The 26,934-nt window shown below is 36.8% G+C and overlaps 2 protein-coding genes and 1 long non-coding RNA gene across 8 annotated transcripts; 1 reads left to right on the plus strand and 2 right to left on the minus strand.

Moving 5' to 3' along the window:
• Positions 1 to 201: 201 nt before the first annotated feature.
• LOC124222044 (uncharacterized) lies at positions 202 to 7,587 on the minus strand. Its single transcript, XR_011177194.1, has 3 exons — positions 7,339 to 7,587; positions 1,435 to 2,419; positions 202 to 551 (listed from the first exon to the last, which is right to left on the minus strand). It is a non-coding gene; the product is annotated as an uncharacterized lncRNA (long non-coding RNA).
• On the plus strand, positions 3,681 to 10,765 carry spz4 (Spaetzle domain-containing protein 4). Its single transcript, XM_046632611.2, has 6 exons — positions 3,681 to 4,086; positions 7,412 to 7,596; positions 7,720 to 7,878; positions 7,996 to 8,721; positions 8,816 to 8,938; positions 9,017 to 10,765. The coding sequence occupies exons 1-6, from the start codon at positions 4,057 to 4,059 to the stop codon at positions 9,270 to 9,272; spliced, it is 1,479 nt and encodes a 492-aa protein (XP_046488567.1). The 5' UTR covers positions 3,681 to 4,056; the 3' UTR covers positions 9,273 to 10,765.
• On the minus strand, positions 10,414 to 26,349 carry Dlg5 (Discs large 5). Of its 6 annotated transcripts, XM_069136238.1 has the most exons (15): positions 25,936 to 26,349; positions 25,369 to 25,460; positions 25,034 to 25,142; positions 24,224 to 24,241; positions 23,753 to 23,900; positions 23,015 to 23,363; positions 22,200 to 22,619; positions 20,830 to 21,918; positions 18,761 to 20,645; positions 17,670 to 18,645; positions 17,340 to 17,581; positions 16,936 to 17,165; positions 16,561 to 16,780; positions 16,281 to 16,457; positions 10,414 to 15,224 (listed from the first exon to the last, which is right to left on the minus strand). In XM_069136238.1, exons 3-14 carry the CDS (start codon positions 25,074 to 25,076, stop codon positions 16,351 to 16,353), a joined length of 5,727 nt encoding a protein of 1,908 aa, XP_068992339.1. In that variant the 5' UTR covers positions 25,077 to 25,142; positions 25,369 to 25,460; positions 25,936 to 26,349; the 3' UTR covers positions 10,414 to 15,224; positions 16,281 to 16,350. The 6 variants fall into 6 exon arrangements, with proteins under 6 accessions (XP_068992339.1, XP_068992333.1, XP_068992338.1 ...); XM_069136232.1 differs by lacking the exon at positions 25,369 to 25,460; XM_069136237.1 differs by lacking the exon at positions 25,369 to 25,460 and having other exon boundaries at positions 25,689 to 26,349.
• Between the last annotated feature and the right edge of the window lie 585 nt (positions 26,350 to 26,934).

The raw sequence follows: 26,934 nt of genomic DNA on the forward strand, positions 1-26,934 counted from the left end.
GTCCAATGTTACAGCCGAAAAAGATAAGATTCAGTTGCATTTTCTTCGTAGTTTCACAACTGATGGTCCTATTATGCACTAGATGACTGTTTCCAATTCCATGAGGCCCAATTGGTGGACAAATGATTCTTGAAAATTTATTCTGAGGCAATAAGATGTTTTTCTCATTCTGAAAAATGTGGTCTACCGACTGAAAAACGTGACAGCCTGACTTTTCACTAACACAATATAGACTATCTTAGCATGTGAGAGTTACATAACGGGTAGAAATCAGTCAAACCTTAAGAAAAATTATTGTTTTATTTCACTTCATAATATCCTCTCATAAGTCAGATCCTTTCGAAGTTGTGCATTTGTTATTCTCGTCAGAGCCTGCACGACAGCGTTAATTGCGTGATGACCAAACGTATCATCTTCTATACTTCTCGGGTTTATTTTCAAGTCCGTTAATTTCATTCGATGTATTATCCTTCCGCAAATGTTGATTTCTACGCGATCCCATAGTTTTGTTGGTATTAGTTCAACGGTGTGACCCATTTTCTGCAAGATGTCTGAAAATAATTACCGAATTTCAACTTTACAAGTAAATATTTCCATATACACAACTATTTATCGTCAATTTGCTTCACATTCGTTTATATTTTTGGTTAAGCTTGTAGCAAATGGTCTTTAAGCATTATGTAACTCGTATTAGCTCCGCAGCAAATGAGCAGACTAAGTTTTCAAATCAATAATAAATAAATTTTTAAGTATGTAATTGAAATTTCATGTATCGCAGGTTTGATTACTACCCACGAGATGCTTCAGGCGGTGGGTTCGATGCCGAAGAATTCCCCAAGAAACGTAAGGACCGTAATAGATTTTTATGTATGCGTTGATCCCTTTGCAGTCGACGCCACAAGTACAATCTATCATTTCATGATTACTGGACATATTATCCACGATCGTCTTGAATTCACGCACTTCTCACAGAAAATTCACCAATCTTCATCGATTTGGTAAACGATAAACTCTTTTATATTAACCGACAAATACACACAACGTTTGTTCTAAAAAAAATCCACCTATCGTATCTGCTTGAAGTGTTACTTCGGCAGTCATCTATTAATATCGATATATTAAACTTCGATTACTCCTCAGGTGAATGAAGTACAATAATTTTAAATAAAAGCGACGGACGCTGTTTTCCAATTGAATTCGATCACAGTGAAGAATATTATTAATTAATTACTACTTGATTTTTCGAACAGGTTAGATTTCTGCAGATTTTCTTTCCTGCCGGTGACAGAACATATTCAAAAATTATTCATTCTGGAAGCTGGAAGAAATATACTACAAAAATGATATTTGCTATTTTGATACACTCATAGCATGTAATAATTGGAAATGGCGAAAAGAGGTCAGACCCTAGGCCTGGGTGGAACTATAATTTACCTGTAGTTTAGATTTTTATTACTTCTTTCAAGTTCCAGGCTTTAGACTTTTTCCAGGCTCAATAAGTGGGCTGGTGGGTCACGAACCTATCAGATCCGCTGCTAGTGAGTGGCTGCTGTAAATCTCTGGAGACGTATAAGAAAGTATTATAAGCACGGGAGATCACCGCCGGAACGTATCTCCTTAAAAACGTCAATATCTTTCAAGTTCGTCCTCGCCGCAGCGTTCCTCGAACTCGCTTTCTTCTCATATGAGCACATTGGCGCCTTACGTGTTTTTTCCATACTGGTTAAATTGGCATTAATTCTACGTCTACGGTACCGAAATCAAAATGGCGTTACATGTTTGAATATTATGGCTACGAATTTCCATAAAATATGTCACGTGCAGCCATGCAAGTTTTGTAGGGTTTATCAAAGGTATCTTCTAGTTTTCGTACTTTTTTTTTCTGCAAACAAAAATTTAGAGCGAAACTACATGCTGATTTTTCAAACAATAGTCAAATTCTGAGAAAAAGCAACGCTGAAAATACGAAATCAATCCCCTGATCATACGTAGTTTCCCAAAATTACATTTAAGGTAAATTTATTCAATTCTGAAAGATCAGCTGCATGGTAATGCTAAAACGGAATCATATGAGCAAAAATACATTTCAAATTCATATACGTTTAGTATGTGATTTCGCTGTTCGTTTTGAACCATCGAGTAGACGTTGGTTTGACGTCACTGTGACCAACGTGTTTTTCTTGGGTACATTGCTCCTAATCCCTAATCAGACAGCCTTCTGCCTGACCACCTTCGAGGTGAAAGTGTTGCTTGACTTCCGCTTCAAAGAACACCTATTCAAGTTAGGTACTCATGAAAACGTGTTAGTACGCCTGCAGTTGTGGGCCTGATTGAACGTGCATCCCCGTAGTTACCGAGCCACCGGCTTCCCATTAAAAAGTCATACCCTACACGGATGCAGCTGGTTCTGTTGCTAAGCCTGCAATACGAGAAGAGATATTATCCAGCTGAAAGATCGTAAAACCGCCTTATATACTAAAACATACACGATATTGCAGATCATACGCAATCACATATCTCACATACATGATGTTATTATATTGCATGTACAACCATCTGCAACAAGAATTTTGACTTGTGATTCACATGATTCCGTACAGATACTTCGCTCAAGAGATCTGTAGTGAAGCTGGGGCCAAAAACCTGTTTAGTATTTCACAGCACGTAAGCCGTCTTCGGCATATATCAGCAGATCGTCAGTGTATTCGAGTATTGAACTAGCGAAAAAAAAAATCATCCTACAGATAAAGCAACATGTTTCACCTCCTACTGCAATTCATGATTGAAAAATGATTCCTGTTCGTAAAAACATATTTAAACGTATTCGCTGTAGGTAATGCTTCTAGAAACGGTAAATGTGTATCCTTGCATCTGCACGTGGTCTGAGAGAAATTGCTTGAAATAAATCAGATTAACGAAGACTTGAGAATGAACATTGATGGGATCTTAAATGCCTACGGCGCTTAATAGTCTCGCATAAAGTGTGGGCGGGATTTGCAGCCCGTGCCCGATTGTATTTATAGTTAGCCGTGTAATGTAACTTCTATAACGGTAAATGCAATATCTACACAAGTTCTATCTTCAGCGAATTTCATGGCCAATACCGAAGTCCGAAAATTTTACTTCGAACGGTATAATGCAAAATAGCAACAAGCGTAACATCGCACTTGCAATAAGTTGAAAGTTTGAAAGTATATGTATAATCGTAAACACAATTATCAAGTGATTCACATGTCACAGATTACAAGGACATTTCCTCTGGTCACGGTCATGGCTTCGTTACGCAAGGTGAAACTCCTCCTATCACGAATCCACCTGCAATGGGGTATTTTTTAGTACGAAGAGCAGACAGTGCGCTAAAGAGTTCAACATCTACCTCGCTGTGACGAACCACGTCCTGCTTCGCGAATTTGTTCAACAAAGGATCCTTAATCGTACCTTCCGACGCACGCGAGCTTTCGAGGTATATTTATGGTAACAGGGAAATCCGAGTGTCACAGTTACGATTTAATTCAACCAGTTACGACCGTTTGGGCGTCGGAAGCCAGTTTTTTGTAAGCGCGTCGTACTCGAACTCTCGGTAGGGACACCGTGACACACATCAGTGGCAGCGCACTAACGGTATCACCAGGCTGACCTACTCTTAAGGCCGTCGTCGCACCTCTCTCCCTGGCCGACCGACCAGCCGTATTTGCTGTTTCACTCCGAGGATCGGAGTACACACTTTTTCCTTCGAACTTCGATGGGTACCCCGGTACCGATGACAGCCAGTAATCAGAGCCCCCTTGACTGCAGAAGAGCTACCCGTCCAGTCCGGCATGCCTGACATGTAGCCGTCCGTCGTGCAGGGCAACGACAGTACAGCACCAACCCCACGGAGGCAAACCGATTGTGGCTAATGTGGTGTACTTTTACAGTGGGTGATAGAGTGGTGCTGGATCAAGCGAGGCTAGACAGGTGCCTCTAGTGTTCCATTTACTATTGCGGTGACTAGAGTGAACCAGTGACACTGATTTTCGGATTTACACGCCTTGTCTGTACCGGACCGCTGAAACTATGAGGATTTTCATTTTGCTTGTATTTTCGGTGAGTTCACACGACGTTTAACGAATTTCTGCGCCATCCGTCTACGGAGTGTGTCTCTAAATCGGATTTCTAGTTTAATTACTTTGACCTAATTCGTAATCACAGATTCCACCGAAACCGTAAAGTTATCAGTAATTATAAACGGGGACCGAATAAAAATCTCTACAGGCATTCTGATAAACGGTGTGACGCTATTTATATTTCATTTTTGAAGTTTACAGATTTATTGTAAAGAGATGTAGCTTCGAATCCACATGTATTACTCACATATTCAAATACAGTGTAACTCACGTCCGTATCGCACGGCAAAAATCCTTACTAATGCAACCGTAGTATAAGGTCTGACGATAGATGTACATATATACATACATATATATATATATATATACATATATATATATATACTACGGCTGTTAAAATCCTCACGGAAATCGGTTAGAGCTATTTCTCTTACGGGTAACTGAGCGAAATCTAAAAATCACAGCCACATCCCTGATATCCGCTATTGTTCCATACCCCTATAGAGTCTATATTTTACTGAACGTGAAGGGCGTAATATAAATCCACGAGATCCTTGTCCAACCACTTAGGGCCTCGTAAGAATCGTCAAATAACATTCAGTAACAAGCGTAATCTGCTGGGAATGAAATAACACCGTAATTGGTCTCCGGGTCCTGGACGGTCAGGACGAAGATCATCGGAAACATCCGCGTTTGATTTCAATTGTTTGAAACGAGGTATTTTTTTACGCGGGCTGCCAAGGGGTGTTTCACCGGAGAAAAAATTGAGACCGTTTTTACGTATTTCGTGATTACTTACATTTTATAGAGTGATTACGAGAGATATAAACTTCACTTTACTTCAGAAATAAATTTTACCATAATGACGTGATTTCTCATGATTGTCAAGATTTCACGTAATTTCTTCAGATTACAAAGAGATTCCTGTAATCCTAAGTGATTTCTCGTGACTAGCAGTGATTACCTTGATGATTACTAATGCAGAATTTTATTTTCATACTACCAATTTCAGCGTAATTTCAGAGATTACCAAATGATTTCGATGGAACGCACCTTGTGGGTTGCGCATCCTGTCCACCCTGAATCATCCATGATGACAATTGTACACGTCCATAAAATCTGCACTAATAATATTCACGCGTCCTTTCATGTTGTCCGGAATTTTGGTTGTCGCAAGAAAAATACAAGATTTACTGTACGATGGCGCAATCGTCATTATTATCGAGAATCTCGAACAAGGTTAAGGACTACTCGTCAAGAGCAGTTTGCGAAAGGTCAGGTCATTCATTACTGTTCCATAACAATTGAAGCAGTGATGAAAGAGTACACCTATGGTGCATGTGAAAGGTCCCGCCTACCGGTCATCGACCTGGTGTGCGCGCTTGCATGCGTACGTACACGTGAAAAATTTTAAATCATGCCACTGATCATTGTATGCAAAACTGGAGAGCCGCTGGTATCACGCACCGACTTTAGATGGATTCCAATTAATTTGTAAGAGAAAAAAAAATCTGACGATGCACGGCGATTAATTGCACAGTATTCAGTGCTGTACGCATAGTTACGTTTAGTAATTGTTACGCATAAAATAAATTATCATTTTCTGAACAATCCAATTGTCACAACTATAATTCTCGTGTCACTGTCAACTTTTCAGTAAACAACAAACATATTACATCAATTAAACTTTTCAACCATTCATAAATTGGATAGAAAATGTTACATTTATTCAATCAATCTTAAATTCGAATTAGTAATGTAGTAACATATTTCCAAAGACAAGTTACGCTGACACGGTTAAGTCGAGTCTATTTCCATGTTACTATATCTAGTTATTTTGATATCAACGAATAGAATTGTACGTAAGACTGTCCGGAGAATCCACAACAAAGATACCTAGCTTCCTCCTATTCTATGCGCTATATTGACATTGAAAGTTTTTTCCAAGTTCAATCACGCCTCGAGTAGGACACACCTGACAAATTAAGGTTCCAATAATGATCGCTTGCCCACCTTTATCCAATTGCCCGCGAAATTGAAATTGGTACAGATATTATATATCTGGCCTCTGTGCTCAACGACCCACTGCACTATAACGACAACCATACATGTATCGCACACACGCAAGACGACGTAAAAGGCAGTAACATCACCAACCACTATGTATAACTATTCGTACTTGGAATATTATCGAAAACTTTTCTAGACATCGTCAAATAATGAAGGGCTGCCTGATTTCAATATTTGCTTGCGGCAACCCAAGCATGTAAACCGATTGGTCCAATTGTTAACGGTTAATCTATCAAATTAAAAGCATAACGGGGCATCCAGCAAGCGGTACGATTTCTCCGCAGAGCCAACTTAGCTGATCACCAATCAGTGATTGCAAATATACACACACACAGTCATATATATATATATATATATATATATATATATATATATATATATATATATATATATATGACTCTGTGTGCGTGTGTGTAGATGTGCGTACATGCGTATACATATGTGTATTTATATATCTGGAACTACGGGTGTATATACCTAAATCACCTTGAACTTGTGCGAAGAGTCGTAAACACGGATGGTGAAGCGATTACCTGTCTGCAAAAAGTAGGTCATCCGGTTTTATGTATGTTTGTGCAAATTTGAAAGCTGTCGCGAAACATGAACCATACGAGTTACCGATTATGAAGGTACTTTCACTGAAGTCTTCGATATGCTAGGAACAACAATACGTCGAAGCAAACGCATCCGATCGTCCGTCGCGAACTTTCACATCTTTATTATTCGGCTGCTGAAGAATGTAACTGTATTCTAATCGTAAGAATATGGAGTACTCCTGCTTGCGTGCTTATATCTCATTGGCGGTCGTATCCGTTATACCCTGGTGGTTCAAAGTCAACTAAAATACCACGGAACATTATACAGAAATAAACCCTTCAAATCTCATCGCTACCACGCATCAGTAGTATGAATTACTGGTGGAGTATTGGTACAGAATATTATCATCCACAAATCAAGTATTAACTTTTCCTACCGCGGGCTTCACAATTGTACTGACCTCCGATACTAAGAACTACATATCTACGTTCAAAACTCCAATATTGCAGTACTCGAATAGACTCGAAATAGGTACCAATGGGATTGAAACTCCAGTTATTCAATACCTTGTATCCCTGTAATATAATGAATAGTAATAATACAATAAATTATAATTTTTACTTGCCGTAATGGAGTAAGCTGTCGGAATGACGTGCTGTACCTGTACTGTGTATATCTCTAGGGTCTTGGCTTTTCAGGTTCTTAAATTGCAGTTGAGTAGATGTCAAAGCTTCAGAGGTGGCAGTTCGGGAAACTTTGGATATGATGCTTCCTCAGCCTGTAGTAGACCCTACTCAAGATCGGCAAGAGCACGATTTGAAAATCTTCCCTGTGACTTCAGACACCAGAACTGGTGCACCGTTCCTGGCAGTGCATACCCATGGTTAGTTCAGTTGAATTGTAAAATGAAATTTGAAGGACTGCAATTGCCAATTTTTGTCCAATTTTTTTCAAAGTCCATCTTTACCCTGATTTTCACACTGAATATTAATTATACGGGATTTAGGCACGCGGTGCGTCGTTTCGTGCAAGAAAATCAAGGACTGATGCGACGTATGTACGGAGATGAGCGACACATCAGCGTCCTAAGAGCAGAGATAGATAATAACGATGTCACCGAGGCTGATATCGACGACGAATTTTTTCAGCCAGTCGATGATTCCACGTAAGATTTTTGGAGTCATTTATAAGTACAACTGAGTTCAGGTTTTTAATTTGATCTACAGAAGTATCGGCTGAAGTTGAAAACAAATTTTTATATCTTTTTCTCGTAACGCTGCAGATACTTTGAGGACGAAGACGACTATGAAGAGTTTGAAGATGAGGATCAAGAGAGCGCCGCGGAGTTTGAAGATAGAAGCTTTACAAGCAGAGCTTTTGACGACTCTAGTGGTAGAAGAAGATTCAGCAAGTTCCCAAAATTGGGAGATTATTCACGACCTCAATTCCGGCCTACCAGTACCAGGACGACAGCAAAGTTAACGACGAGCGACTCAACAACAAAGACACCGGTTACTAAAACCGAAGAAGAAACTATCAACAATTCTACAGATCAACAGAATGCGACGATCGTAGAAAAAACTACAACACCGGTAGTAACTTTGGCTCAGATTGCTAACGTGCAAAATCTGAGTATCAATGAAATTCCGGACAAACAGCCGGACAATCTAGACGTAAAATCGGAAAATCTCACAGATCTGCCCGAAACTGTCAAAACGACGACGGAACGTATGACTTCTGAAATGGAAGTAACTACGGACTTACCAACAACTGTAATGGTGGACCCCCTAGACGTCGAACTCGGTGACGAACCGGCCAGAAACAATCCGAACAAAGGTCCAGGTATCGAGCAGCTATTTGCTGCCACAGAGCAGCACTTTAGACCGAGGCCAGAGTACAGACCACCGGAAGTGAGGCCGGGAACTGCTTCGCCAAATGCGGGAGGACAACTGTTCCAGGACGTCGCTGCGAAAGATCAAGCTCCGCCGATCCTGAGACCAAGAGGAGTGTAAGGGCTCTTTCACGTTGTACGGGATGGAATACTTGATAAATTGTATGATTTTGTCTCAGTTTTAATTTTCCTCAATATCATTTTTCTTCAGAAACGCGTGTCCGGTAAAAGAAGAAGTCGTCGCACCTTTCTGGGCGAATAACACTCGTGGCGAGGTACTCGCCCTGCTAAACCTTTATCCGTTCGAGCAGTACGTACATTGGGAGAAATGCACGTGAGTAAAATTTTCCGTCACCATTATGTTATAATCGCAATATATTAGTGTTGATATCGAGTAAAATCCATTGATTAGGAACGAGAACAAGCAGATGCACTGCCGGGATGGGTGTAGATGTGAACAGCAGTTCAGACTTCACAGACTGCTGGCCTATGATCCGAATAATGAGTGCCGAGGCATCTTCAGCGACTGGTTCAAGTTTCCAAGTTGTTGCGTCTGTCGATGTTATGATTTACCGGTTGAATTTCGAGTCACGTCTCGTTCGCCAAGGGCGCAAAAACCTCGACGTAAAACCAAAAATCAAATGCCGTCCCAATGGTACACGCACTGAGGACAGATCGGTGGTCAAAATACAGCCTACGGAACACCGGTTGGAGAATTATTCGGAATACACCACAAAGTTTTTAAATATATAGTATTAATTGTCTGATGTCGAGGTCAAATTATCTAGAGTATTTATTATACGTAGATATTACGTTGAATTTAGCAACACGCTGAGTGTCTGTCACTGTGATTAAGTTTGGATTTATGTTCAGTTTTCGGAGTGCTGAATTCCAAATGAGCGATTGAGAGTTGTGATCGAAGCCCAACATCAGTTTATCACTGTTCAAATGAAGAACGGAATAATATGTCACTTGTAAACACACAAATTTTCATTTTATGGTAATTCTTAAAATCGTAGCACGATACTTATATTTTTCATACTATACTGACGATTGAATGTGAATAATATACTTACGACAGGTTATTGAAACAATTAATAAAAAAAGTGAAACACATTCTTAAGATTCTTTACTATGTGTACGTTTTTGTTGAATATGTGTAATCATGAGTAGTGGACACAGTGTTACTTGACAATCACTACACACATACCTGAATTCAGCAAGAATCGACCAAACTCAGGTTGTCTACTCACTACTGCCCGTGACTACACCTACTCATAATTATAACTTATTATAAAGCTTTCATTTTTATATTGTACGATTTATCTTGCTTGCCTATTATCAAGATACATTTTATTTAAGATACGTTGACATACGTATGTTATTATAACTTACAATTATATACAGTACTACATTGTAACTGGTTGAAAAGTACTCAGGTCACTTTGTGCGAGTGAAATGATTTTTATATTCTTCATCGATCTGTCATAAAACTGACGTAATTTCAGTAAAAACTGACAAAAGCATAACCGTCCAAAAAGTAGAAGGGAGAAAAGAAGTTTGGTTTTTCGTAAAAGAACGAACTTACCCTGTATAAAACTTAATACATAATATGGGAATTCATGCATTTTATCCAATGTGTGCGACGAACAAAATAAAGTAATAGTTTACTATCACGATAGAAATGAAATGGATAAGAAAAGAGATGTTCGAATTTGATTTGACATCGCATGTCTAACGACAAAAGACCGTAAGCACTAATAATGCGATTTCAGTAGCAAAAATTCGAATGTGTTTTTTTTTCCACCATTCCCATGAACAGCGTGTGATAGCGCTCAAAACCTTATACCATTAGACATGCGATTACAACACCAATTGGCAAATCAGAAACTATGTGCGTATTTGAAAATGCTCATGATTGTAATCGTTAATCCATTTCTTGTTAATTCATTACTTTGATTTTATTGTTTAAATTATGAATATATATACACCATATTCCTTAACTTAATGGATAATATATAATAACAATAATATTACGAACTAAAGCTGCCTATTGTCATAACAGTATTCCATAAATTTTCAAATATTTGAATTTTTTACAAAAAAAAAAAAAATCACCATAGATTCAAATTCCGTATGTTATAAGGTACCGAAATACAAACGGCTCATAGTCGTCGCTTTATCAATGAAAAATAAAAATGCAGATTTTACCTGATATTAATATTCTATATGTTTGAACATTGGCCAGCGAGTATCCGCCATTTGTTACATAATGATTTATTTGTAATTTTCATTGTATTTAATTTCATTAGACGAGTTATAAATGCTGCATTGTAAAAAAAAAACAAATTAAACAATGATAAACGTTAAACGTTAGTATTTTTATTGGGCATCCAGTTAGAGCAGAAATTGCTCAAAAACAACCTCCATATTCAACAACATTACCTACAACTACTGTATAAGAATCAATGTCAAATATATATTATGTAAAGAAGCTGTGTATAAATATAAATATTTATAAATACGTGCTAAAACATTTGGTATCAAAACCATTGCAGGAAAAAATGTCGAAAAATTCATCTCAAATTCTCTCATAGTCTCTTAGCATATAGTGTGGTATATAATATAGTAAGATTTAATTAATTCACATTGAATCGCATTGCAGTGAAAAGTGGACTGCTCTAATCTATATCATATAATTGCTCCACAAACATATCACCCATGTTCGGATAATATAATATATTATTATGAATGCACTGAGACAGCCTAATTGAATATTATGTGTATTATGTATACAAATTACAAGAAGAGCACATTATAGGAACACAACAATATTAGTGACTGCTGAACAACATTGGCTCACTTTTTGAGTAAGAAGATCGTATATATACTACTCTAGACAGTGCTATACTTGAGCAGCCAGTTCTTTTTTCTTTGAAACGCTTTGCGAATGAATCATACGTTTGGCAAATTCAACAATACCATCACTTTCAGTAGAATACCATTCTTTAATTCATTGATCTTCTCAATCTTACGGGTAAAACCTACTGTTATTGCTATGAAATGACACTTCATTCTAATCAATTGCACGATGAAATAACTAGCAAAAAATGTTAGTGAAGTTGTCTAGTTATCACAAGTATATTCAATTGTACAATGCACTGAGTGGAGTAGCTATGTAGCCAATTTTATGGTATAAACTGAATAATCAGATTGAAGCTCATTTCAATATTCAGGAGTTGATAGTTTCTGCATTTTGAAATTGAATCAGATTGCTGTAAACTTTTTAAGCTAAAAACACTTCACCATTGTAAATATTACAGAATGCTACAATATATCATTAATCACAGGGCACCAAAAGTTAAAATATATTATTTATAATACATTCGATTGGCGATTTATACATCACTATCAGTACCAAGGCACAATAATGAATATTGTAATCGGTGACGAACATTTCAAAAGCACCAAGTAGAACACATAAAAATCGTATGGACTTATCTTTTAATCAAAGAGTTCTTTTAAATGAAGTTATGAATGAAAAAAAAGGACACATCACAAACCACATGCCGATCAACATTCGATGTGAAATTAATAAATCATGCGTGCCTTTCTATAATTCAAGTATGGGAGGACTTTGTAAGTGATAAGTGGACATTTTTTTTCGGCCATTTCGCATATTCCATAATTTAATACTAATTTCTTGGTTAAAAATGTGATATCCAAATTAAAACTCGGTACATACCACCTTTAAATAATATTCGTTGAATTATTTTCTCGTTATTGTGAATAGTTACGTAAGTAAATAACATATGAAAAATTTTACAACGGTATACAATTTGTTTAATAAATTTTGATATTTTTGCTTCCCCCTCATTGATAAAATTGATGTGCCAACAATAGAAAATAAAACTTTTACTAGCCCGTGATTAATTTGTAATAATTGATCTCGATATTCTAATTGCCTTTAGGCATCGATGTTTAAAGTATTAAAATTTGCAATCTAAGATTAAACGGACAAGAAATAATTACAACAATCGAAGATGACAAGAGAAATTATCATAGACAATATTATCGGAAGAAGAAAAGTATCTGCGTAATAGTCAAGTAACACAGAGATGTTAAATTCGTAAAAATAGAATACTACTCAAGACCAGGCATGACTTGAGTGACAGAAATTCAAAGACAGTCTAATGAACTATTTGAGATTTCTACGACAAAGTCAATGCCATCAGCCCCTTTAGCTACAATATATCACCAGCAATGCTTCAATGAATTCTAGTCATCTTATTGTGAGTGCAAAGTGCAACTACCTATGTGAATGTAATATTATTTTATTAGGTATATTACTATTAACGCTATTTCAATGTATATGTCTTTGTCTACTGTAGTTTATGTATGTACGTCTAAATGTATGATTGGATACAGATTGTCTAAAACATTCGTGTCATATGTATAAGTGAACATTGTTACAATGATATGTTGTTAACGCAGTATCTGCAAAACTGTGATTGTATCATTACAATCACTATTATTGAGCTGTCAAGTTTCTAAACTTTACGATTGCTTATTTTTATATTTAGTATCGGACTTGCTTGAAATGTGACGTATTAGAACTAACTACTAAATACTGTAGAATTTCCAGTGATCCTCAATATCATACGAACCAATGTTAAGAAGAAATTTTTCTGACAACTGAAATGGTAAAATATCATTCATACATACGAGTGCGACAGACGCAGTCGATTTTACCTGAGGCCGGTAGTAGCCAGTAATGACCAGTAGTGACCAGTATTCAGTAAATGACCTGGTTGCATCATCTTCAGTTTTCCAGTAGTAAAATTACAGAAATTCGTTCAAACACAGACAAATATTCAAGCAAGCCTTTGTAAAATCACATAGCAAATATAATATTTAAAACATATGCCAGTAATTTGTTCTTTGTTCCTAATGTCACTATTTAAGATCATTTTGGCTACGTTAAAGTAGTATTGTGGCTCCACTAAATATCACTTTATAAATCATTGCCAACTGCCAATGGAAACAAGATTAATCGTACCCTTATTAATTATTATATTCTTGTAATTTTTGGTCTGCGTAAACTTATGCCTAAATATTGTCCGATTAGAAAACTTAATTTTACAAGAAAACGTAAAAGCAAAAAAGCAAAAAAACGATCACGAAAAACCAATAGAGACCGAATAAATCTTATTCTCAACTCATACGATTTGAGAAGTCCACAGCTAATAATAATAATTAACGGGCTCAAGAACATAGGATGGCATAAAAAAAAAATTAATAATTGGTTAAAGCTAGATCGTGCCACTTAGATCTTCATGTGGTTAGTACAATAAGCTCGATATCGTTCTCAGTACAATAAATAATACAATTTTGAAAATATTTAGTTGCACTTGAAACATGAAGCAACTTATGACAATATTTCCAGTACAACTAGCTCAACTCCAAAAAAAAGAAGTGATGAAATCCATTGAAAATCATCTCGTTGTGATTTCTAAATAATTACAAAATCGTCTGTTTCTATACAATTCAATACCACATTTGCCACGTAAGGTAGCTTTTCCAATTACTGAGCCTTTCATTTTTCAAGGTTACCAGTTATAAATAAAAACTATGAAATTTTCAATTAGACAAGTAATAGTTGAAAGCCTATACAGGAAGAAATTGTTGAATTTCAAATTTTATCTTGAATGATTGAAAGAGTAACTTAGAGAAATAAGTTTCAGCAATTGGAAAATCTACCTTATGCCAAACATTTAATTCATCGAATTATGCAACTTACAAAATAATACGACACCTCACCGTAATTGCTATAAATTATTATTAAAAGTTAATTGTGTTGCTTTTTGTTTGTAGAAATACTTATTTTCCCATGTTATATTTACAAATTAGAATCAGGAACTGCTGTATAAAGATTAATTCCTGTTTGTGTATTTCCTTCTCTACCAATTCCATTGTGTATTGTGACTTAAGCGCTTAGAAATTTCTAATTTTTTTAATTGACACTATACGACCAGACATTTGGTTTTATTTGCTATTAATAATCTGTTCCAATTTAAGTTCATGTAATCTAGCAACAATTATGAATTGTTCAATTTCTTTCTGTATATACCTATTGTATATTTTCGAATACTTGGCCGATTTAATTTTTACATTATATATTATAACCTCAAGTACTATACATATTATAACATGATATTACATGCACTGTGGATCGAAGATTATCATATGCCAGCTTAAAATATTCCAAAGATGTCAATTACCAAGAAAGTGATTAGCTATTGTTTGAAAATAACTTACCCGGGTACTACCAAGGTTTTAAAATAAGAACGTGTAATTATTTAATGCCTATAGCTAGTCACAACCAGAGCTTCAAGGTGGCATTAATCCTACCTCCACATCAGTACATCAAGGCAACACCGTGTCTCATTTAAAAATTATGCTTAGCATATAGCAGCCGAAACCAAAATGCAGAACTTGATCTTACTCGATGCATGGACCCAAACAGTTGACATCGAATTTTTTTACTTCTACCCTCTTTTTGTGGTCGATTTATTAAAGCATGATGAACCATGTTTCGTGACACTCTTCCATACCTATATCTAAATAACAAAAAACAACTTGATATCACAATTTATTTAAGAATGAAGCAAATGATGGGATTATTCTGGTATTTTTAGCATCTAACGTTATTAATACTTCAAATAGAAAATGATGCTATCAATGATTACACGTCTCCCATTCGATGCTCAATTCTCATTCAAACATAAAATTCTGCTCAACCGTTAGATTTAATTAGAATCATACGGATTGCATGGGCAATCGAGCGCATGTCTATTACAATTGTATCTCCAATTCAGAATGTAGAATTATTATTATCGTATTGGTATTATTGCAGCTACTATTATTGCTATTATCATTATCATTGATGTTGTTGTTATTATTATTATTGTTGTTGTTGTTGTTATTGTTGTTGTTGTTATTATTATATACGGCACATTTACTGCATAGATTTTTGTTTCTGTCATACATTGGATAGTTCATTATAAGACTCAAATGTGGAAATCGCTTTGCAAATATCTACTTCTTCTCGTTGAAAGCCAATATTTATTCACTTATTAAAATTTACTTTATTGTTAAATTTCTAAACTAATAATCATCGTATTTGTCAAGATATTTATGACGTAAATAAAAAACAATGGGAGGTAAAAGAAACCGGCGCTAAAAATTTACTTCATGTTATAGAGTTTGTTAACCCAACGGAGCATTATAGCTTCGACTAACAACACGATAAAGAATAACAAAATGTTTATGGTTATTTCCATAGAAGGGTTCCAGATGACATACAAAAGTATATTGGATATTTGTCACGAGTTCGGCTTTGAGAGTAAAATATAAGTAAAGTAAGAATAAAGGTAACATCAACACTTTACAAACTCAATCATGGAATTTCTGGCTCAAATAATTAGTCACCCGTTATACATACATATACCTATATGTATATATATGATATATATATATGTTTATATACACATATATACGTATATACATATATATATATATATATATATATAATGTAGATATGTCGATTGTTTTCAATCAGTCTAATAAAAATAAAAATGTATAATAATTTGCCAATAAAAAGAGTAATTGCATACTTTTTATGAGAGCCCTGTCAAGCAGTTAGATCGATTTCCATTGTGGCTTATGGGACCCCCCTCGCTGCTGTCAAGGTGGTCCACGGGCGACCCACAACGCTTTGCTTTGCTCATCATCCACTGCTGCCTTCACTTGCGTGCATATGTATGCCACATTTACGCCAGCTGGTATCACAGCTATGATTCGTACAGCTCATTAATGTTTGATATAAATTATATACATTTCTCAATTATAGAAATCAGATGAGAATTAGTTAACTATACATGAATGGTGACTCACCGGAGATATAGTGTTTATATTCCGCCTCCAGTTTGAGAGCATTTTCATACATCTCTTTAGCCGCCTTTGCACTAACTTTATCACTTGGATACCTGGAATCCTTAACTTCCTTTATTTGTTTTGTGCTCTTAAACTTGATTAGCAAAACTATCGGATATATCTGGTGTCTATGTAATCGTTCAATAGAAGCAATAGATATATCTAAGATGCAGTGTGAATTCTGTAAAAAGTAACGTAAGCATTGACCATTATTAATAATTTAAAACTGTTGTTAAAAATTTACAACTTGAGCATGTGAAACACCTCCTAACGTAAGAGGTTTCGATGGCATCCATAAATAAATTTTCCTACACATAAAATTAAATTTAATTCTACCTTTTCACAAATTTCCTTAACTGCCTGGACAGTGGTGCACTCAAAATAGCTGCCTTTCTTTCTGTAGTCAACGTATAGTGAATCACGCAAGTGCTGCTCTAATGTAACCTGTGAGCAGTGCATAGCTTCTGGCAAACATCTGATAAACTCTCGAGGAAACTCTTGCAGGAGTTTTGTTGCTACACACTCGCTCAATGGGCCGATTATTAACACCGGTCTCAAAGTAGGATCTATTTATAAATAAATAAAAAAATATTTTTGATTGGTATTATGATTTTTCCTCAGAACATTACAATAAGTAGTCAGTAATAAGTTAAACTATCTACCACTTAAAAATTCTTGGCGAAGCCCTAGTATTAAAACGTCTAATCTTCAGCTAAACATATTAATTTCTATCTACGTACAATCGAGTCGTTCCACACGCTGGTAGGTGGCTGGTATGTTTTCTTCGTTAAGAGTACCACTATCGCTATACCACCCGAGGTTCACTCCAGTAAGTTGGGAAAGTTCTTTGCTGTCTCTGCTAGACGATCGCTGATGCTTTTTACGACGGAAAAAACTACGTCTAGCACTAGTTGTACCTCGCCTGCCAGCATCTGTCTCCAAATCACCCAAGGATCGTCGTAACAATAATTCTTCTTCAACTCTATCAAAGAAATATGGTAAATATTGAAGACAAAGTTAATTGTACGGTTTTAATGTAAATTTAGAAGACATATTTGTCTTATACTTACTTGAACCTACTGGGAATAATACCACATTGTTGGCGTCGTCCTGCTTGATCTACTAGCCAAGCTCTCCAATATCCTGGTGTACCGTTAAACATCGTATTATCGACATATAGAACATCATCTTTGTTGAATCGCAGTTGCAAGTTATTACCGAGCTCTCCCACTCTGTCAAACATTGCTCGTATATAGAAACTATCACCTGGCTTGTCCTTAACTTCTTTGTAATGATCAGGTAAGTGTTGTGCTATTAACGTGACTTTGTCTGCTGGCCTTGCAAGCTCTAAAGCAGCCTGTTCGGCAGTAGCTTGTCGCAGGTCAGCTCCATTATATTCAAGAATACGATCACCGGTTCGCAACCCAGCACCTTCCGCCAGACACCCAGGTTGCACAGAATTTACAAAAATACCAACGCTGTTACCTCCAACAAGGGAAATGCCGAGATTAGAACATTTTCGAGTTTCTATGAAGAGATACCTAGGCTCCCCAGGCGGTGGACTCTGTCTACTTTGCTCATCTTGTGTCGGACTTCGGACAGTAGCATTTTGACGCTGCAACGTCGTAACTGCTTGATTTATTTGCGCGCGAGTCAAAGTGTTGTTACCACTTCTCAAGGTCTCCATTGTTGCAGAATTTCTAATGCTATCTAATGCTGTACTATTTCTGAGATCTAGCGCAGTAGAATTTCGAAGTTCTGGATTCCGCACATTGATATCAAGTGATGCTGAATTTCTGATATCTCGTTCTCTGTCTTGAGTACTCCTGATATCTAGGGATGCCGAATTTCTAGCTTCTCTGTCTCCTCTCATTACGCTCAAAGATGAAGCATCTCGCTCAGGTTCAGATGAATCCAAGCTTTGAGCTACCTTACGTGAAGCTTCAGGACTGTTACAAGGTGTTGGTGAACCACTTCTACTCGCTTCTTCTTCTCCACCAGCTTCCGAAGAACTAGAAGATGCCGAGCCTTCCAATTCGTTGTATTCTAAAACAATCGGAAAAACGATTAAAAATTAAACAACCACTATAGTCGGTTATCTCCCAATCGAAAAAACGGTGGGATTTCAGTGTATCAACTACAATTTCTTAGCAATACTTACTATCTGGACTGTATTGTACCAGCATAGTAATAGAATTACCACACTGTCGTAATACATTTGCTGCAAGCTGGTAAGTAGCGCTCCTCATGTTAATGCCACAGACCTCCAGCAGCTGGTCTCCAATTTGCAGTCCAACTTGTGAAGCTAAACTGTGCTCGCTTACTGTTGACACAAATACACCACCGCTCTCTAAACAGGATATTTGAATACCCAATGGCTCGACAGATTTATCAATGTGAACACGTCGTAATTCTCCTGGTGCTGGTCTGGGTTGTGCATAACAATATTCTGGCATACTGGCACGCTTGTTATCCCCTCTGGTAGTTCCTGTCCCAGGGCTTAGAACTTCGACGTGAAACGTAGGCATTGGACTGCCTCTGTCAGAGGTTCGTTCTATGCTTCCAGTAGATAGTTTGCCAACGCTACTCTTTGATGTCACGCTGGGATTGGACGGAATGCGAAATCTTTGATTCTCTTTCTTCCGAGGAAAGGTTCCTCCTTCGTACCCATGAGTATACGCCGGTACGTCGTAAGTAGTGGTTATAGGATGAGGACGAGGCTTGTGATAGTGCAGATCCATGGATGGGGTGTGCAAATGCCCAAACCCCGGTTGTGTTGATGGGCTATAAGGAGGCTCGAAACAATACGATCTCGGATCAGGGAGACCTATAGACTCTCCGGACTGTGCAGATGGTAAAGATGGGGGTGAAGGGTACCTGGAAGGTAAGGAATTTTGCTGATGAGGATGGGGATGGGAATGAGTGTAGGGGGGGAACGAGAAATTAGCCGCTAGCTGTCGTGGCCCAGACGAAGCCGAGCCTAGACTGTAAAGTTGCGAGTGTACTCTATTGTGTTGCATAGCATCCATCTGATTGTCGTTGCTTAGATATTTCTGGGCTTTTTTCTTGGTATAGTAATCCAGTTCTTTTCCAATATTGCATGATTTTACGGAAAAATCGATGCTCGTTTCAGACGGAGCAAGAGCAGCACTTAAACGATTTTCATTCACCTCAAATTCGTTTACAGACTTCTTATCTATATCCTTGAACTGTACAGCAGGTGAAAACGATTTCTGACTGAAAAGCTTACCAGATTTACTGAAATTAGGTAATGGACTTTCAACTGCTTTGTAGACGGTATGCCTGTTGCTAACGTTTGAAAATGTTGCTGCAGGGATGGGATTAGAGTTGCGATTATAATTGTAGCTCTCATATTTCGGAGGATGATTTAAAAGTACGCTCAATGGAAGCCTTTCTTTGGTTTTCCGTGGATGGAGTATAGTACCTGTCCCATTCTGTATTTGAGGACCGCCTCTAGCCTTTGGCCAAGTACCACCATTTTTTTCTAATTTTTCTCCTCTTCGTTTACTTCGTTTTAAAACACCATTATTAGCTTTTTTATGATAGCTCTCTATCACAGAATCAAGCTCTGCTATAGCATCTTGTTCCTGTTCAAAAGTATTTGGACTAGAATTGCGATGTCTCTTCTTTTTTTCTTCCCTATCTTTGCTATGCCTACGACCTCTGACGATATCGATTTTTTCCCTGATATTATCCCAAGCATTGCTAATACCGCTTGATTTATCTCCATTCGTTGATTTTGACACTTTATACACACTACCGAAATTTGATGTTACGTAGCGTCTATCATAATCTTCAGGAGTCGTTTTTAACATTAACCTCTCCTGTTCAGTTTGCGAAAAGCTATTTACCATTTTATGCTTCTCTGGACTAAAATTACTGTCAGAGGAAATAGATTTACTGTTACTCGGAGGTAAAGGTATTCCTTTTAGTGTCGTAATTGTCAGCACGTCTGTAGAATTGTCATTTAAAATTGCCATTGCTTCATGCGCTGAATTTAATCTGTCCATTGGCTTACTATTGATCTGAAAAAATTTACATGCATTAAAATGATTGTATATTTCCAAGATTTATTTCTTATGCATCATGTTTTTCATTGACGTCACCGACAGAAAGTGCCATAAAAAACTATTTAGGGTCGATTTAGATGGTTTTCAATAGAATTAAAACAAAGCCTCAATCAGGATTACCAAGTTTAAAAATTCTTACATTCAGCACACGATCACCAACGGCCAGGTTTCCTTCCTTAGCAGCCAGACTACCAGGAGAGATCTTCGATATATAAACGCCAAGTTCAAGTGCTATTCCGTGAGGAACTGATCCCACAGGAAGCTGAGTAGTCCGCAGTGAACGCCTTCCTAAACGACGCCTCCTAATGGTCAATATTGCTGGACTGACGCTACTTGTTCTTAGTGTCTCAAGCACCATTCTAGTTGAAACTGACGTGCAATCCACATTGTTAACTCTGATTATACAATCATTAACTCTGAGTTTACCATCAGCAACACTTCCTTGCGTGACTTGGGCAACGTAAATTCCTCCATCATTTGGATATTGAGGATCATCTCTGCCTCCAACTAATAAGAACCCCAGCTCCCGATCTGACTCGAGACACAACCTTGTCAAGTCCAGGTGAACTGTCAGCGTTTCCCATTCAGTAAGATCAGCATCAATAGCGGAATCGTGACTATGTCCATGACTCTGACCAAATTGAGTCGACCGCAACGCGTGATCTCCTGATTCAATTTTCACTTTCAAATCTTTCAACTCTTTCGAAGCTTCATTTCGTTGTTTCTTTATGTCGTCTGAGTCTCGCAGAGCGCTGGCAAGTTCAGAAACAGCACGATCTCTCTCTTTTCTAAGCCTGTCACACAAAGTTCTAATACTTTCTCTTTCTAATACAATCTTATCTCTTTCACTAAAAGCCCAGTCTCTTCTACGTTTAGAAACCTCAGCTTCTTGAATAGCCTCTTCAAGTTCTGCTTGCAAAGTATCAACGGATTTTCGTAACTTGTCAAGCTCAAGATTCGCTTGATCCAAATTATCCATTCGTTCCTTTTCTCTTTTCGCATAATCACGTGTACTTGTTTCGCGCTCTGCTTCTTTGTTAGCATTATCTCTCTCACAGTTATACGAATGTGACTCCAGGCGATGTTTATAATCCCTGCTGGAGCCTTCTGAATAATCGCCGAATTTCTGACGAAGATCATTACACTCTTTAAGTGCTTCGTCACGATCATGCAAGGCAGATGATATTTCTCTCCTTAGAGTTTCGATTTGGTAAGAAAGTGTCTTTTTCTAAAAATAATGTGAATTACAAAGGACTATTAGTGAATTGTAAAAACTTAACAGAGAAATAAATGTTTATTGGTAATTAACGAATGAATTTTATCAATCATTATCAATAATCTCTGAAATCGAATCCTGACGTGAATGAAATACTAAAAATATTTGCAGATTGGATCTCAGCCAGACAAACGTCACAGTTTAATGTCTTACATTCCATGAATGCCTCATGAAGACTCGGATGGGTGCCAAATACCTTAACAATTTATAAACGAATAAAAATGCAAACTTACTTCTTCAACAAACTGCTTATTCTGGTTTTCCAAATGTGTAATTTTGTTGTAGGCTTGAGTAAGATCATCACCGAGTTTCTCCATTTCTTTATGAACTGTATCGCGCTCACCCATGATTAAACTGTACTCCTGCAAAGCAGCGTTTCTCTCTTCTGTTAATCGCTTCATATCCTTGCTAGCCTTCATACGTACAACCATAGCCTGGTTAATCTCTTTAACTGCTTCTTCATGTTGCTGCTGAATCTTGGCTAAAGCTTCTCTGTATTCATTTCGTTCTCGCAATGCAATATCCCATTGCCGAATGGCAGCCGTACACTGCTGTTTTAACCCGTTACGCTCTCTCACTGCACTGATCCGCTCCTGTGCTATTTCTTCACATTGTTTCTTTAACCTGGCAGCACCTTCTTGTGCCAATTCCAGCTAGATGAAAAAAAAATATCAAGCAACTTTAGCTTACCTGATGTCTAGCATATCATGTACAATACACGAACTAAGTAATGGCAATGTCTTTTGTTGATACATGTTGTGTTTGTGGTTAGTTAACTAGCTGTTCAGATAAGAGACGATTTACTGTATTCAAATTTCTAAGGGTTCAATCAAAATCCTCTAATCTTTATTATAATATTCTGCGTTAGCCTGTAGAATTTTCCACAGGTATATATAGATATTCAAGCTGAAAGATCCATTTGTCCAGAATCATCAAAGAATCACGATTTCCACAATGTGTAAGGAACTTGCAGACTTACAGGACGATTAGATACGTTTGTAAGTGATTAGAAAACAGTGTTACCATAATTCAACATACACAAGCTTACCTTATTAACGGCAGATGAATGTGACGATATGAGATCATCGTACCTCTTCCTAAGAGAATCATATTCATCTTTGATAGCCTCGTACTTTCTAAGGGCTGATAAGTAGTGTTGATTCATAGCATCAGTATTATTCGCATCTGTGACTAAGACCTCCTGATTTTGGCATCGCAACTCCGATACCTCCTTCTGCAAAGCTTGGACTTCTCGATCGAGACGTTGCTTGTCATTTACCATGTCGCTATATTTTCCCCTCAGGGTGGAGCTTTCTTGAGCCGTTGCTTCCAATTGATTCATAGCTGCCCTATGTTGCCCCCGATAATATTCCAACTCTTTCATAGTATGCTCACAGCTGTGAATAAATGATTTATCACTCGACTGATGCAATAATGTAAAATATCAGTATAACAAGTTAATGGTGACAAGCTGATAAATCTATTCCAGAAATATTTCTAGACATGACAGATGGCAAATTGTGTGATTTGTAAAAGTTATCAAAGAATTAAAGACTCGACCGAGAAGGCACATTTTCCAATGCACTCAACAAGAAAGCTATCAAGGCCATGCGTTTTCAGATGCTTCAGACCACACATAATCGTTTATCTTATCAATGAAATCCATTACAAAAAATCGATGAAAACAAAATGTTTTAAAATACAGGAGAAACAATGCAATGTAATTCTAATGAATTACAATACTAGCAATGGAAATAATAAAAATGAATAGGCAAACAAAACAAACCGTCGAATAGTGTCGGAGTGCTTATGCCTAAGCAGCTGAAGTTGGTGCATAGTTGGATCACATTGAGCCTGCAAGCCATCGTAGTCGCTATGACACTCGGGTCCCCCTACAGGACTCCCAACACTGCCATAGCCTCCGCTATCCCTCTCTGAACCCATGTACATAATGCAAATTCAACAGCACACATAGCAGTACAGCAAAAACAATACAATAAAACGTAAAATACTAGTCATGTACATACCAGGAAAAAAACAAACTCTGTGACATGCTTTTTAAAATAATTAAGAAACACATTGATATTCCCGAATTGATTCAATCTTTGATAAACTGGATAATAAGCAAGTCAGTTTCGTTCACTTTCAATTTACCTGGAATATACAATTATCGATACATTGAACGAATGGATAGTTAAGAAATGAGAGAAATTGTATTTACAAGTATCAACAAATTTCTAATAATGATATTGCTTACCTATGTTAAGTGCGCCATCTATGGAACAAAAGAAACAAGTGATTTATTTTTCTATCGCACAACACACTGAACGACTATACTGGATATATGTGCGTACACTCTCATTAATTATGCCTCTATTCTCGACTGAAGGTAAAGGTGTAAAACACATCTGAGTTATTAACTACACAAACGGCAAATCTTTTTTCCTTCTGATAATACTAATTCAATGTTACTTCAAACAAATTCGAAAACACACGCATTGCAATTTGTTCATCATAAAATAAAAAGTTAAATCAACTACATTTCTAAAATGGAGCAGGGCTCAAGTAATGAGCTAGTCGCTATGGTAGCAGTCGCAAGGTATTTAGTTTTTCATCGCTTTCACCAATGATGAGTCGGTATGTTACGCTTCGGGATTCTGCTATTCATGCTTTCTTAACCAGCACATAATTTTAACTTGAAATTTCATTAATTATAAGGAATGGGTTTATGTTTCATTGAACACACACTCGAATTCTAAGTAATTTTAATTTTCAAAGAAGGATTTCACAGAATTTAAAAGAAATAAAATGACACATTTGAACTCATCTCAATAAAAAAATTAATCATACATTATTGCTATAAGTTTGGGTTAGATCAAATTTTTGTTAAGAACCACGAATTATAATCGAACTTTTAGTGATAATCATAATGTGCTGTGTATAGTCAAACAAGGTTCTGATCTTTAGCTTCAATTTTTTCAGGGATGTATGATATGGACATCAGATCAACAAATCAGTATGCTGATAGGAACAATTGTAATTTATAGAAGAAAATTGAAAAACTGACCGCTACTCCCAGCGCTGTCCAGGGAAGATGTACCAGAAGCCATATTGCTCAATCACTCGTGAAATCCTAGCATGTGTATATTGCCGCAGCTAAGCGTACTGGAATCAGCCTGAAAATCAAGGACACGGTTAGATTTTTTCCAAGCGATGAAGAAACAAAGGGATATATTACGCAGTGGTGAAGGTTTGTTAAATAATTGATATATGCATGTATCTGTATATACTGTATACATATACACATGTATATAAATCATTTTATAAATACAGTCACATGCTTCATGTAACAACTTTGACAGATGTAACGGCTGCTTTTAACTACAAAAATCATTTACAAACCTCATATTTGTACTAGTGTGAAGTTTTATTGTGTCGAAAGGCAAGGTGAGCATTACAGATATTAAAGTATTCATCAGCCAAGGAACGAACAACTTTAAAAATAAGTATTGGAAATAATAATATTATATGTATAAATGTATTAATGAAAGGAGATTTAATTTTAAGAATGAAAGGAAAACCGTATGTTTTTTGAATGGTCATAAGGCGGGCTAGTCTACATTTTGATGATGTGTTCAAGCCAACACTTTGTGTCATTTCACGGTAATATTCAGCGATAACATCTTTCTGATACTCAGTAAAAAAATACACATCGGATTTACTGGATCCTGGTTGAGACGTCGCGATCACACGGCGCCTGTTTAATCGTTATGTCTGATGAGGAAAAACTGAATTATCCATTGATGTTGTTCCACTTATCGCACTCTTCCCTGTGAGACAGTTCTATTACACGTTAACTAACATCACACACTCTTATTTTACCACCACGACTGTAACTTCGACAGTCAAGTTTCTCAGAAATTATATAGCTGAGCCTAGTATCGCTTATAACTACAATTAGCACCTCACCTGTTACACCAACAAATCTGACAATTAGCCATTTTCATTCACTGTCGACTTATCAACCCGAGACAGCATCGAGCATTGATAAATATGCTTATGAATGTTTATTCCGTGACATCGTTGTCTAACTATATCAATGGCGACATCCAAGAATCTGAGCGATGACGTAAGCGTAACACTAGCGCTACTCGCCGATTCGTGGGCTGAATATGTACTCAACCCGTGACTCTCCCTCATCTCTCGAATAGTCTATGGCTGAGGCGCTGCATTCTGTAGACGTTGCGTGATTCAAAATACGCTGTAAGAGCGTGGGCAATTTTCAAACTTTAGTCATTTTTTAAATTGCTTTCACACTCTAAAATATTATTACTCACACATATATTGTAAATGAAATTCCACCTGAATCGAAAATACGTGATGTTACGTACATATTTATCAAGAACCTTCGAAACTCAACATTATTCAATATTTTCAATATTTTTATCATCCGAACACGTTGAATCGATTGCATATTTTTTTGGAATGCGAGTGAAAAGTGAATTTTATTCAACTATTTTGAAACTACATACTATGTGAAAATTTTTCAATTCAATTATCTTTGAACATAATATACTTCACAATATATTCAGGTCACTTCGTGATCTGCTTTCCAAAATTGTGGAAAAAATTTGGAGAGATAATAAAATTTTAAATGAATAAATTGCGCGATGAACTTTTTTTTATCATAGTTATTATTATCGTTAATATCCATATAATTATCAATAACTACAGTAAAACACAAAACAAAAAATGTGATACCTGTACATTCTCCCTACATGAATAACGTAAACTCTTGTATACCAGTATCATAGCTTACAATAAGAAGAAACTAAATCATAATATTCACAGATATTTTACAAGGTAGAAGAGGCGCGGCAAGTGCACACACTGCGTTTTTGTTTGTACCTAAACAATCACATGTAAAAACAGAAAAACACCATCCCTCCGCAATTAAATATATAAACT

This window comes from Neodiprion pinetum, chromosome 1 (genome assembly GCF_021155775.2).
Source record: "Neodiprion pinetum isolate iyNeoPine1 chromosome 1, iyNeoPine1.2, whole genome shotgun sequence".
In the NCBI taxonomy this organism is placed as follows: domain Eukaryota; kingdom Metazoa; phylum Arthropoda; class Insecta; order Hymenoptera; family Diprionidae; genus Neodiprion; species Neodiprion pinetum.